The sequence below is a fragment of the Castor canadensis genome, chromosome 2 (assembly GCF_047511655.1).
Source record: "Castor canadensis chromosome 2, mCasCan1.hap1v2, whole genome shotgun sequence".
Taxonomy (NCBI): domain Eukaryota; kingdom Metazoa; phylum Chordata; class Mammalia; order Rodentia; family Castoridae; genus Castor; species Castor canadensis.
In genome coordinates this window covers 14,347,931-14,363,031 of record NC_133387.1, presented here as the reverse complement: position 1 = coordinate 14,363,031, position 15,101 = coordinate 14,347,931, and the positions used below count along the sequence as shown (strand labels likewise).

At 40.0% G+C, this 15,101-nt stretch overlaps 1 protein-coding gene across 6 annotated transcripts in view; it reads left to right on the top strand.

The window, feature by feature from the left end:
• The first annotated feature begins 1,443 nt into the window (after nucleotides 1-1,443).
• Agk (acylglycerol kinase) overlaps nucleotides 1,444-15,101 on the top strand; it is a 93,062-nt gene continuing 79,404 nt past the window's right edge. For 2 of the 6 annotated variants that reach the window (XM_074061827.1, XM_074061808.1), the window contains exons 1-2: nucleotides 1,946-2,079; nucleotides 6,343-6,460. In XM_074061827.1, the coding sequence (XP_073917928.1) occupies nucleotides 6,428-6,460 (33 nt within the window). In that variant the 5' untranslated portion in view covers nucleotides 1,946-2,079; nucleotides 6,343-6,427. The other 4 variants (XM_074061822.1, XM_074061801.1, XM_074061814.1 and 1 more) reach the window with 3 other exon arrangements.

The window sequence follows — 15,101 nt, the reverse complement described above, 5'->3', positions numbered from 1 at the left end:
ACTTTTTTACTTAGCCTGCCCATTGGACCATCTGGCATCAAGTCCTAGGTTTTTCTGGCTTACAGGTGAGCAAGTTCATTCTCAAACATAACTCATGTCCAAACATAAACATTTTAGATAGTTGGAAAAAGTGTTGAAAATAATAATCTCCCATTCCCTCAGCTCAAAACATTTTAGAGCTAGAAGAGATTTTTTTTTTAATGATGATTTTTCTCAGTCTCTTAATTTACAGTTGGAGACTCAGGAGAGAGGTCTAGAAAGTTCACACTAGTATGCAGTATGGCCCAGTGAAAATTAGAGCCCAGAGTATGCTTTACTGTATTGTAACTTCATTGGAAAGTCTTATTTTCCTTCAAGCATTCGTCTTGGGGAATGGAGCAGGACACATACCTACTGGTAGGAAATGAGGAGGGTAAACTCAAGTACTCTGGGGGTGGGGATCAGGAAGGGTTGTGAACACAAGTATATGTTCAGAACCTGCCATAGGGCCCAGCACAAACCACTTCCCAAATGTTGATTGACAAGTGATGGGAGGAAGAAAGACATGGGTTTGGTTTGGTTCCACAGCAACATAGGAGCTGAGAAGAGAATTTAAACGTCTGGTGGTCAGCATTGGCCCTGGCTTCTCTGTAGCACTCTAGTTTTCTAGGATTTACTCACTGCACCATGGCCAGAGAGATGTGTAAAATGTGAACTAGATCCCATCACTCTCCTGACTGAATCCCATCCCCTGGGATGCAACATCTAAACTCCACACTACTGCAGGGGAAGAAATATAACATCTTAATCCTCACAAATTTATAGCTGGGACAGAATCCCTATGTCTTTTGTTATCAAAAGACAGACTAACAAAGCAAGCATGTTTATTGACATGTGGATACAGGAGAAAGCTCAAAACAGTGACTTAGGAGTGACTCTGGCTTTTATAACACCTTTAACAAAGAACAATAAAGTTTAGAGAGGTGACAAAAAAAAGGAAAGGACTTGACTGTCTATGAGCAACCATTGGGGGAAGGCAAACAAATGGTAGATAAAGGTTAGTAAAGCTTGTTAAATAAATCTCTCTGGTATTACCTCAATGCTGATGGGGGCCTAAAGCTGTCTCCAGCGGTTTAACCTTCGTTTTCCCTGATGAACAGAGGAGGGCGGGATACTTTGTAAATCTATGTCAGGCTCTTAGGCAAATGGAGGGACGGCAGGGAGCTCTCCTGCATCTGCTTCTCCTTAATTGACTGGAGCTCAGAAACCTTCATTTTTTAGGGAGGCACATTCTGGTCTCCTACATCCCCAGGGTGGCCTGTCTTGAAGCTTCATGGCTCCACCTCCTCCTCGCCCCCCCACCCCCCTTTTTTTGGTACTGGTGTTTGAACTAAGGGCCTCACTGCTGCAAGGCTGGCATTGGATCACTTGAGCCACACCTCCAGCCCCATGCCTCCTCCTTTTCCCTGGCTCTCTCAAACTGGCCTCTAACATGTCAGATTGCCCCGGGCTTTGGGCCTCTTGCATGGGCTGTCCTGTGCCAGGCTCTTTCTTCCCTTGGATCTTGGTTGACCTCCTCCTCCCTGCCATTCAGGTCTCAGACCAGTTGCCCCTTACTCAGGGAGGCCTAACTTGGACCGCCACCCTAATCCCTTTCTATCACCTGCTTTCATTTTCTTCTGGCGCCATCTAAGATTGCTTTATTACTTTAGTTCTGGGGAACTCTTCCAGAAAACTCTGGCACACGAAGGATGGACGGGCGAAGAGGACGCAGAAGCAAATGAAGGAGTGAACCGGAAGGAAGGCAGCCCCTGGGCGGCGCCCCCGCGCTCCTACCCCGCCCGGCCCGCGCAGCCCTGCGGCGGAACTCGAGGGCGGCGGCAGCGGTTTCCCGCTCCCGAGAGGGGGAGACTTGAGAGAGCGCACAGGAAAGGCAGGCGCTGAGCTGCTAGGCGGTGGTGAGTGCGGGGAGTCGAGCGCTGGCCGCTGGGGCGGGCCGGAGCGAGCGAGGCCCGGGCGTGGGGCGGAGCTGCCGGAACCGCCCTGGGTCTGGGTTGCCGGGCCTCGCCTGGGGTTCCGGCCTCGGTATTGGCAGCGCGGGTGAGGGCGGCGGCGCGGCCCGAGGGTGGAGGCCGGGCCCGAGGGGCTCGGCGCGCGCATCCGCGGTCGGTCAGATGTGAGTCCGGTGCCCTGGGTTCGAGTTCCAGAGCTGTGGCTCCTGTGGACTCTCACCCACTCTTCGGCTTGGGCTTTGGTGTACTTTTGTGCCAAACGGGGCCAGTAGTATAGGATCCGTTGATGGGTGGTGTGGTTCATTCATTCTCGGCGCCTTACTAGGTTCTGAATGGGTTGGACCAGGGCTGGTCCACTGTCCAGTGCGAACCCTCCTGTTCCCAACTTTCACGTCAGGAGAGTCGGCTACAGTTAGAATTTGGGAAAAGTTGCACTGAAGACGAAAATATGTTAATTTGAACATATAAAATGTAACTTTTGTTGAGATTAGCGAGTGAGAAATTGGGTAATGAGAAGAGGCTATGCATTGTTAATTAATGTATTGCATGTTGTGATGAAAGTGTAGGAAATTTTACAAATTACGTTCACAGCCCTATCACGTGTGATCTTCACAGCTAAATTAGGTAGTCAGAACAGACGGTGCATCCTAAAGTGAAGACAGGAGGTAGAAGTTAGATGAGTTCCTCAGACTCCTACCACCAGTGAGTAACAAAACTAGGACTAGAATCCAGTTCCAGATCCCTGGGCTAGTCCTCTTTCCACACTAAATTGTCTGCGTATTTGCACATTTTCATAATACGTGAATCATTTATTTGTGACAAGAAGGGAGTTCCATTGAGTCAGGTGTGACCTTTTAATACACTTAAACCGCCGCTTAGATTGTTTTCTGACTTATTGGCATTCTTTTTACTCTACCCTTCCCTTGAATGGTTTTAATCAGTGCTTAACTCGACCTCCACACCAATGCATCCCAAATCTGTATCTTTTGTCCAGACATTTTCTCTTAACTTCAAACTGCTAAATCCAGACATCCACTGGACATTTCCACTTAGATGCCCCATGGCATGTCAATCTCAGTAGCTCCAAAGCTGCAACACCATCTTTCTCCACAAATCTACAAGTTAAAAAAACTGAAGTCATTCTCCAACCAGGTGCTCAAGCACAAAACCTGGTTTGGTTCCTCCTCATTCACTTCTTACAATCAATTGATCACCAAGTGCTGTCAATTTTTATTTTCTAAAGACCTCTAAATCCAGTCTTAGGATAGGTTTTGTTTCTTCCTTCCTTTAGGTGCCTAGAAATTATGACAGTAGCTTCCTAATGACTCTTGTTAGTTTTGCTTTCAGCTTCTGACAGTCCATTTTATATTCTGCTGAAAAGTGATCTTTGCACAGTTCAAATATGATCACATCACTCACCTGTTAAATCCCATAATTTTTTCATTGTCTTTAACATAATATCCAAAGTCTTTAGTGCAGCTTCAAGGTCTTTTCTAATCTTTCCCCTGCTCCCATCCCTTATTTCCGCACCACTGTTTTTCACAGTCTGGTATGGTGCTGACCTCCATTAAAATTGAGAGTACTTATTAAAAATGAACACGACAGCTCAATTCCAGAACAAATGAGGCTTTGGAGGAAGGAAGGTAATGCCCGAGGATTTGCATCTGAAGCAAGTTCTATGCATTTTAATAAGCACATCACTAAAAATTGTAGACACTTCCCCATACTTATCTTGCTCTTTATTCATACTAAACTATTGATGAAATACAGTACATGCTACCCCAAAATATGGCACTTTGGCATTTGAGGAAACATCAGAAGCAGGAAGGTTTTACTCTGATCTTCTACCCTTCCTCTGTGTAAGACCTTCCTGTGAAAGATGCCTATCCTATACATGGAAGAAAGGAATACTCTATCCCTGAAGACATAGGGACACAGAAGAATCACAACAAACCGGCCTTGCTGAATTTCCCTTACTATTACCGTTAGGATAAATAGTAAGCATGTTGAATCATGCTTCTGCACAACTGTCTACTCTTCATCAGACTTAGCATAAAAATGCACAGGTTTCCCTATTTGGGTCTTCATTTCTGAAGGCTCCTTACCACATGAAAGGTTACATTAAGTACATTTGCATGTTTTTGTTACTAATGGATTCATTTATATAGGGGTCTCAGTAATGAACCTAGTGATGGATGAGAAGAGAAATCTCTTGTCCTCTTCACTATCTACCTGTGTTTCTCTGAATATAAGGTGCTTTTTTTGGGCTGTTACAATAAAAAGCCATGGACTGGTGTAGCTTAAATGACAGAAATTCATCTCTCACAGTTCTGGAGGCTGGAAGTCTGACACTTAGATGCCAGCATGATTGGGCACTGGATGAGAACCCTACTCTTGGTTTGCAAATGGCTGTATTCTTGCTATGTCCTCACATGGCAGAAAGAGAGCAAAACCATCACTCTGGAGTCTCTTCTTATAGGGTCACTAATCCTATTCATGAAGACACCAACCTCATGACCTCATTGCCTCACAAAGACCAGATGCGCTAATACCATGTCATTGGGGATTAGGATTCCAGCAAATGAATTTTGGAGGGAAGCAAATGTTCAGACCATAGTGTATAGATAGCTCCTTTTCTTTGGTGACTCCTCATTCTTCAGAACTGAAGGAAGACTTCTTTGATTCTCTGTGGCCCCTAACTCCCATTCTTGTGGAGTTGCACAGAGCCTGTGGTTGCCCCTTAACATTCTTCGCATTGTATTGTAACCAAACCTGTGTAATTTTGTTGTGATTGTGGGCTTAATAGTTATGAGCACTTCAGAGTGAGTCCTACTTTTCTTTGTTCTAGCTCCTGGCACAGAGCCTAGCATATGAGTTTATTAAAGGGCTTTTAAATGAAGAAAGGGTGTAGAGCCAGGTGGAAAGGAGATCAACAATCAGGTGGGCCTTTGGGACCCTTTCTGAACCAGCCTGGATGGTGTTCAGGATTTGTGGGAAGGCAGGCTCCCTGGCACTGCTCTATTGCTGCGTGAAATAAGGATGTTTCTTCCAGTGAGAGAGTTTTTAACCAATAGTGGTTAAAGAAGAAATAAGAGAATTAGACTCTTCAGTAGAAGCAGTCCCCCCCCCACTTTGTTTATCTCACAGTCATAAAAATTTTTGTTTAAATTATTCACTTGTTTAGAAAATAATTTATATACATTTTAGAAAACTCAGCATCTGCATTGTGATTTTAGCAACAAATATCACTCACCATGCTTCAACCTAGAGGAAATTACTTAAAATTTTGTTTTTGTTTATATGTTTTGGCATTTTTTGATTCATATCCATAGTTGAACATAATTAAGATACTATCAATTATATATGGCTTTTTATGTGCTAATTTTACTTAATTTATATTTTGAATTTTTCCACATCTGTAAAAATTTTCAGTAACAATTTTAGTTACTGCATGACTTACTCATTTTTTAGATATTCCTTAAGTAGTTATTATATGGCAAGTCTTACTTGAGGCATGGAATCCAGCAGTGACCAGAACAAAGTCCTTACTCTCATAGAGTTTACATTCTAGTGGGATAAGCTAAGCAAAAAGTTAGCAAATAAAAGTAAGTATCATCAAATGGTAAGCCCTGGAGAAAACTAACAGAATGAGGGTTTTTTTTTTGTCACTTTGTTTTTTAGTAGACTTGTGCTAGCTTACCTTCCTTATAGGAGTGTATGAAAGTATCTCTCATTTTATTTTCTCATCACTGAATATGATAATTTGAAAAATTTGTTAATTTCATAGGAGAATAACGATAGTTTTTAAAATTTGTATGTCTTGATTACTCAGTAGTGAGCATTTTTACATAGCCATGTGCATTTCCTCTCTATTATGCTTTCTGTGCATGCTCTCTGCTTATTTTCCTGTTGGAGGCCTTGTGCTTTCTTCTGTTTTGAATAGCCCTTAATGAGGCGTTGGGACCTTCATATGGAATGGGCAGACAAATACTTTTAAATAGTGGGATAGTGAGATTTAGGAGTAAGATGATAGAAAAACCAGAGGTAGCTTGGAAATCCCCTTCCTCTCTGCCTTTCTTCCTTTCTTCTAATGTAAAGAGGAAAAGATGATCAGGTAAGAAAAAAGGGTAGTTTGGAAGGAAAGATGTGAAAGAAGGAAATGTAAGCAAGCAGGTGAGAAGATGGTCATGAGGCTAGAAGGGAAAAGATGAGAAGAATAGAAGAGGCAAGTAGGAAACCAAGTGGAGAAAGGAAAAAAGAAAGGATGGAAGAATGGGAGAAGAGTCATAGGATGCTACATGTTTACCTTGGATAATCCTATTTTTCTTTTTTTCTGTCTCTACTAACCTAGCACATCTCTAGGAGAAGATGACTGTGTTCTTTAGAACACTTCGAAATCACTGGAAGAAAACTACAGCTGGGCTCTGCTTGCTGACATGGGGAGGCCATTGGCTCTATGGAAAACACTGGTAAATATCGATAGCTCCACCCAACCTGTGAAACAGCCCCAAAGGGCCTGAGGTTGAAATCATGTTCAGCTATTGTCTCTATAAAACACTGTGGTGGGAAAAAAAAGGATTCAAACCCAAAACAAAGACAAAAGCTTTTTGTAAACAGTTCTATGTAACTGAAAATATATGGGGCTATTAACACTCATGCTCCAGTGGTTCTAGATTACAGTGACTATATTGGAAATGAGGAAGCTATTTTATTTATAGTGTAAGAAACTGAGGCCCATAATGGAGAGAGTTAAGTCCTCTCTCAAGGTAGTAGAAGGTGGAAATTGGAACTCATGTATCTCCTTGGTATTTTATTCCTTCCGTTTCTTGCTGAACACTTATTAGTTCTGATTCCTCCATCTTCTGTGATTATCCTCATGTATTCCATTAGACTAGGTTAATTTAAGAGACAGACTTTGAACTCTTTTATTTGGATAAGCAACTCAGAACAGTCATGGTTGCCTTCAGACATGGACCTATAAAAAAGTGCCAGAGCTCGTCTTCTGGTTTAATATGGTAATAAGATTTAAACAGATAGATAAGAATTTATATAAAAAAGCTATTTTACTTGCATAAAAGTACTGTTTTTTATTTGCATGAAAAACTATTAAGGCAGCCAATCAAATTGTCATCTTTTGGGGACCAAGTACTACATCTTATGTAGCAACACAGGAATCCAGATGTCTTAAGTGAAAACAGTGTTTTGTATTGGAAGTTTCCACATTGGAAAAGAGATTCATAATGATACTTTTGTGAGCATTCTCAATTTCACCATTAGAAACAATTTTATGATGCAGCATGGGATCTGCTTTTTTGTAGGTATGTAAAAGTTAAAAGTTGGAACATAGTCCCCTTTTCTTTTTATATATTCTCAAAGCTAAGTACTTGAGTTCCATTAGCTCATATCTAAAAAGAGACCTAAGAAGCTTACCATTTGTAATACAAGAAAAAACAAGGGTGACACATTTATTTTAACAGATAGAGCATGAGGCTTGTAATGTGTGGCTTTTCCTCCTTTTTCTAACTAACTTGAGCATTCAAGGAGAGGCTCCTGTATTTCCCTTACAGGAGCTCTAAGCTTGATTAGGGTCAGCTCAATCAAGGGACCCTAACACCTACTGGGGATTACTGCTTCCGTGAATTGGTAAAGATTTGAAGATCTGTGTCCTCTCTTCAGAGATTCTGTAGTAATTTCCTGTAGTCTTGAAACTTTAAAAACAGGCCCATTAGGTCTCCAGCATGAACAGAGGCCTCATTCCGAATTGGTTTTGAAATAGCTTGAACCCAAAGAGTGGTAGGTGCTTGGATTTTTTTGCTCTGGATTTAACCTTGTAATTCAAGGTTACTGCCCCAAATGCAACCTTTTCTTCTGCTATTTAACCCTTTTTAGTTTTAAATTATGGAGAAAACACATAAAATTTACCACCTTAATCATTTGTGAATGTACAGGTTAGTAGTGTTAAGTATATTCACTTTGTTCCACAACAGATCTCTAGAATTTTTTGTTTTGAAAAATTGAAACTTTATACCCATTGAACAAACCATTCCTGTTTTCAGCTTCCCCCAGCTCCTAGCAACCACTGTTGTGCATTCTGTTGGTATGAGTTTGACTGTTGTAGACCCCTAGCATCATAAAGTATCTGTCATTTTTTGATTGGTTTATTTCACTTAGAAAAATGTCCTTAAGGTTCATCCGTGCTGTAAAGTGGCAGGATTTCTTTATTTTTAAAGGCTGAATTATTAATATTCTGTTGTATGACTATACCACATTTGACTATCGAAATTCATGCCACAGTGAACTTGGGAATGCAAATATCTGTTTGAGATCCTGCTTTTAGTTCATTTAGATACATACCTAAAAGTGGAGCTGCTGCATCATATGGTAGTGTTTTAGATGCCTCCATGCTGTTTCCATAGCAGTGCATCTCTTTACAATCCCACCAGGAGGGCACGGGCTCCAATTTCTCTAAAGGATGGGAGGTGATAATCTTATTATAGTTTTAATTGCATTTCTCTAATGATATTGATCACTTTTTCATATGCCTGTGGGTCATTTGTATGTCTTTTTTGGAGAAATGTCTGTTGAAGTCCTTTGTATACTTTTTAATTGTGTTATTTATTTATTTTTTTTGCTTTTGTTGTTGTTGAGTTGAAGGAATTCTTTTTGCTGTGTTTTTGAGGTAGAGTCACACTATGTAGCAGGCTAGCCTGGCACTCACTATGTCCAGGCTATACTCAAACTTGCAGTCCTCCTTCCTCTGTCTTTCAAGGGCTGTGAATACAAGCATGTGCCATTCATGCCCAGTGAGTAGTAGGAATTCTTTAAATATTCTGGATGTTGACTAATTAGGAGATACATGATTTGAAATATCTTTGCCATTTTGTATGTTGCTGTTTCAATCTGCTGATTGTGTCTTTTGGTGTACTGAAGTTTTAAAGCTTGATATAGTCCCATTTGTCTATTTCTGCTTTTGTTGCTTGTGGTTTGGTATTATATCCAAGAAATCATTGTCAAATCCAATGTCATTAAGCTTTCCCCATGTTTTCTTCTAGGATTTTTATAGTTTTAGGTCTATGTTTAGGACTTCAATCTTTTCTTTTTTCTTTTGGTACTAGGGATTGAACTCAGGGCCTTTCACTTAGTTTATTTTTCAGATAGGGTTTTACGCTTTTGCCCAGTCCAGCCTGTGACCATGATCCTCCTACCTCCACCTCTCAAGTAGCTTCATAAAAACATCTCTTCTCCTTTGAGATACATAATATCTGACTATCTCATAAGACCTTAAATCTTCCAACGTTCTGGGATCTCAGCTATGCTAGGCATAGGCTTTGGTGCTTGGCTTAAAAATGTCCTTTTCATTCTAAATCCTATTATCTTCACAGATGCCCTGGGTTTCCATGTGGATGACCTATCTAACACCCTGTATGCCTTCCCCGTGACCGTATCTGTTCCTGGGCTTTTCACTGATACTTCTCCCTCTCTCAACTGTCCTCCTTCCCCACCATTGACTGAATGTTAAACTTCATCGTCACTTGCCCCTCTTCCACTTCTGAAATGGAACTTCACTATCCTACTCTCTCATTACAACTAAACTGTTTGAAAAGTTTCTCTCTGCTACCATACTTCCTACTTATGCCACATCCTATTCAGTCTTCATAAGAATTTTCACTAATTTTATTCCTCATTTTTCTTGACCACTTAGCTTTAAAGACTGTTGACTCTTCTTAAAACTCCCTTTCCCCCTCCCCCTGCATCTGACTTCTGAACTCCTGCTTTTCCTTCTCTTTCTCTCTCTGGCTCTTTCTTCATGTTTTTGTCACTTCTTCACTGTATTTAGGCATGAGTTCTGTGTCCTAAGCCCTCTTTTCACGTCATGTCCTCTCCTTGCAGGATCACCCACTCATACTATTTCTGTCACCAGCCTCTCCTGAGTTCCAGATTTGAACATACATTCGACTCCTTGTCTGCCTGGATGCTTCACAGTTGCCTCAAACTCAACAGACTAAAAGAGCCTCTCACCAAACCCAGTCCTTCTTAGTAATTGGTACAACTCATCATCCATCAGATTTCCCAAGCTAGGAATTTGAACATCATCCTCTATTTCTCCTATCCTTGCTCCCCACATCAAGTTTATGCAGTCTTACTGATTTTACTTCCTCAAAATCTCTTAATGTATTTAGTTTCTTTTGCCTGTCCTCACTGTTAACCAGTTTCATCCATACTACCGTCCTCTCTTGACTGGATTCTTAATAGCCTTTTAACTGTTCACCTTTCACCTATTCTTGCCAGTTTCTATTTTGTACACCATCATCAGGGTGTTTGTTTACAAGTGCAGATTGCTATTCCTTTTAGAATCTAGTTCAAAATTCTTACCAGCTGTACTCTATACTTGGGCATATGGAACTTTTGAGTCTTCCAAAGTGACCTGTTCTTTCTATGTTAGGGTTCTTTGGAGGGTCTTTGCACATGTTGTTCCCTCCTGAACATTGTTACTTCTCCCTAGGCAACTACCTTTCTTCAGGTCTCAAATATTATTTCTTCAAGGAGATCTTCTCTGTCCCCTTCATATGGGTTAGGCAGTCTTCTTACTTTTTCTTCATAGTGCTGTGAACTTCTCATATAGCACCCATTGCTGTTGTAATGTTTTGTTCTGTCTCTCTTTTCTAATCATATGATTCTAAAGGCAGGGGCCCTGTTTTGTCTTGTTAGCATTCTTTGGGAAGCTCAGCACATAGAAGGCCTTGACACACAGAAGGCCTTGACACACATTTTATTTATGGGAAAAGAACATACAAGAGAATGAAGGGATGAGGACTCAAAGACAAAGCATCAGTCCTACTGACTGGCCACTCTGAACTCATATGCCCAGGCTATTGAATTCTCCTCAAGGAAGTAGTGCACTGAATGTGTAGTCAGGTTACACTTCCACTTTTTACAAAATTTATTTTGAAATATTCATAAATTTCTTCCATTTTATGTTCTACCTTCTCCATACTCATTCTTAGACAACCTTAACTCCCCTGCATACACATTTATGTTCTTCCATCTCAAGTGCGTGAAGTAGCCATCCTCCTGCCTTCTGATTCTCATCTGTACACCATTCTTCCCCCTTCTACTTGTCTGTTCCCTGACTTGTATCTTTAGCCTCAGACTTTGTGTTTATTTCTCCCCCTTTGTCAAAATCCTTCTAACTTAAACACGCTTTTACTCAACTGTGTATTCCCATTCATTTACTGCCCTCTTTTCTTACATTTATATCATTTTTGAAAATGTACCTCCTACTTGCAGTCTCTACCTCCATTTTAGAATGATTTTAGTAGAAGTTGATTTACATTCCATAATTTGATGCCGCCTGCCCTTGATGAGGTCATTAATGGCCTCTTAATTGTTAAATTAAATGAGTTCTTTTCAGTCTTCATCTGCCACATTTAATTCTCTTTGACCATATCTCTTCACCAAAAAGACATCTTTTCGGTGTCTTCTTGTTCTTCTTGCACTTTAAATGTTGGTGTCCTCCAGGTTCTATTTTCATTCTGCACATTTTGTAGGTGATCCCAACCACATGGTTGTTTACAGGTATAAGGTGTAGATTTTGGGGCCATCATGTTTTCCTAGCTCAGATCTTACTTAGTTCTCTTGATAATCTGTGTAAATAGAAAAAAAATATTTTGTAGCAGACTTTGGAAAATTTGTATATTTTCATTTATTTTTATCTGTCCCTTTTGTATTTCTGCCCTTATTTTATCTTTTGACATATTTATTTGCAGGCTTTATTCCTTTGTTAAAAGTATTTGAAATGTTCATCTTTATTGGGAATTCCTCTTGCTTCTTTTTTCTCACTTCTCCCAAGTATCAAAGAAGAAAGTCTGTGATTTTTTTCCCCCACAGCAGGCTGCAGTAGTTGACAGCATCAGCAGGAATGGCTTTCATCTCGCTTCGGTAAGAGCAGTTGAAGAGGAGGAAATGACCCTGTTTGCTGAGAGTAAAGAGAGTCTAAGTATTGCTCACTGCTCTTCAACTGCTCTTACGGAGCTTTCTGTGTTCCCTGGGGAAGATTGTGTTCCAGGTTTCTCAGTTCATCATGCCAGCAGTTTACTTGCAATAGTTTCCACTCATTTCTGGCCCTTTTAGTAACAAAGATCCTGCTAATAAAAAGCAGCATAAGAAAGGAGGCAGTGTAGAATAAAAGTTGCCTCTGGAGTCAGACCGCAATGACCCTTCTAGCATTGTGACCTTGGACTCCTTGGACTCTTGAAGCCTTATGTCTTCATGTGCAGAATAGGGATAACTCTTATTGGGTCACTGAAAGACAGAATGATATAACTATAAAGCTTTTAGCTTAGTATCTGCTAGATATCAGGGTTCAATACATGCTAGTAAGTGTGACATAATAAATCTCAGTACTCTGGGAGTGTAAACAAAGTGCTGCTGGTGACTGGGCAATGAATAAACTTGAGAGAGACCAGTAGGGTAGGAAGATGAGAACCTGCCAGATGGTCTAATAAGATCTGAACCTTTTATCTATTTCACTTTCCATGTCTCTGATTTGAGTTCAGATTGTTAGTGTCATCACTGGGGATGTTGTCCTTGCTTATCCTGGCTCTGGTCTGTCTCTCCATGGTTTTGGCCAGTGACCCTTGGCACCACTTCTCAACCAACCCCCTTGGCTCTACAGTTAACAATGCATCTGCTCCTGCTTCATTCTGAATCTTTGTTGTCAGCTTACTCTTCCAGCTCAATGCTTCTGGTACCAATTCTACCACTTACCTTGGCTTGTGACCAGTTATTTCAGTGGAGCATCTAGCTTCTCACATTAGCAAGAATTCCTGGTAATTCTTCCTGGGGATTTTTAAAATCTCACATACACCATAAATCCCTTGCCATTAAGCTTGTAAAGCAGATGTGAAACTGTTGGTCTGGGCCCTGTGTTCATAGTTAATAATACTGGAAGTTTTTTCCTTCCAACATGGGACATGAATCATGATTACTGTACATTGGCTCTTCTAAACATTGGTGGAAGCTGCTTTTCAAGTTCTACCATTCAGATGCTTGAAGAGGTAAAAATAAATGGTTGCGAGTTTGCCTAAGTGGTGTGTTCAGTGTCATTCAACTTTGCTGAGAACTTAGTAATAATAATAATAACTAATACTTAATCAGTGATTGCCATGTGCCAGACATGATCCTAAGCACTTTGCATTTCTTAACTCATTTTATCTTCTAATAACTCTATGAGATGGTTATTAATCGCATACTAACATGAGATTAATACTCCTGTGCAGATGAAGAAAGAGACATGGTTAGGTAATTTGCCCAGGTTACATGTCCAGTATGTGTCAGAACTACGAATTAGCACTAGGTAGTCTTATTCAGAGCACTCAGAATGGCTGCTCTGTCTTAGGTGCCATGGAAGATACGAAGAAATGTGAGCTAAGATTGTCTTATGCCATAGTGTCATGTGTCTTAAGAGTGATTGTTATGACACAGTGCTTCAAAGTGTGGGCTTCTGAGTTAGTCTTGGGTGTATGATGTTGGGCAGATTGTATAAGCTTGTTGAGCATCACTTTTATTCACCTTGATAATGTGTCATGATATTGTACACATTGAAAATAGTACCTGTTTTATGACAGATGTATAAGGCAGTATGTGGTGTGTCCTATTCAAGGGATACAAACTAAATGTTAGGAGTGCCTAAGGAAAAATAGAATGAATTAAAAAAAGCTTTTTGTTATGGAAATTTTAAACATATAAAGTTAGAGTAGTAGGAGTCTCCATGTAACATCACCCAACTAAAACAAATATTAGCATTTTACTTGTGTAATAATTTTGTAGAGGCCATTAGTTTGAACTGGACACCTGTACTTGGCCTGTAGACCAAACCAATATAAAGTTTAATCACAGTAACTGAGCTTTGATTGACTGCAGAAGGCCTTGCAACCAATCATCTGAGCTGTGAATAACCAACCACTAAGTTGTAGCCAATGGTCTGGTAAGTGGACTAATAGCCAATTAACTTGTTTTCTATGTCTCACTTCTGTTTCTTTGTAAATGCTTTTAGATCACCTAGTTGGTTGAAGTTTTCAGAACCTGCTCTTGTTCTGAGAGCTGCCTAATACACAAACCATTTTGGTTTTATTTTTTTTTTTTTTCCTTTGTTGATACTGGGGTTTGAACTCAGGCCTTCAAGCTTGCCAAGCAGGCACTCTACTGCATGTTGAACTCTGCTAGCCCTTTTTGTGTTTGGTATTTTTGAAATAGTGTCTCTTATACTATTTGCCTGAGCTAGCTTTGAGCCATGATTCTTTCTCTAGAGTAACTAGGATGACAGGCATGAGCCACTGGCATAAGTCTCATGAATCATTTTTGTTTTGCTTTGCTGAAGTAAACTCTACTACATTTAATTGGTTGAAAAAATTTTCCCTTTTAACACATTAATTTCTTTGTCTGTATTCTCAACTTTCTTTAAAAGTATTTAAAAGCATATCCCAGGTATTATATAATTTTAACTTAAACAGAAATCATAATTCCATTATCATGAGCCTAACAAAATTGAAAGTAATCCTTATATAAACACAGACTTCAAGGTGATATAATTTTTTATTGTCCCCAAATTTACAATTTTGTTCCATCAAAACAATTTTTATACATTGCATTTAGTGTCTGCCTCTTAACTCTCTTAAACTATAACTTTCATGTTTCTTACATATTTGTTTTATAAATTAGATCTGTGTTTTTCTTGTAGAAATTTTCATACTCTACATTTGGCAGCTAGCTTCTGAATAGGGTTAAGCATGGTTCAGTGACACACTGGAAACTGAGGCACCCACACACAAAATCAGTGATACTGATCCTGACTTTATTTAAAATTGACACTATATCATCATAGATTTTTTTTGTATTCCTTTTTATTTAATAAAATACTGTATTAAGATATCGCCACTATTGTGCTTTTTGGTGTATCCTTAAGTTTTGCACGTGAAGCAAGTGAGGCACCTACCTCTTTCTGACCCCTCCCCCTGCTCCCCATGACTTAATTTGTTACACTATCCCTCCTGTGGTTTGTTAACTGGGGATTAGAGTCAGATCCTAGAGCTTTGCTACTTGCAGTGTGGA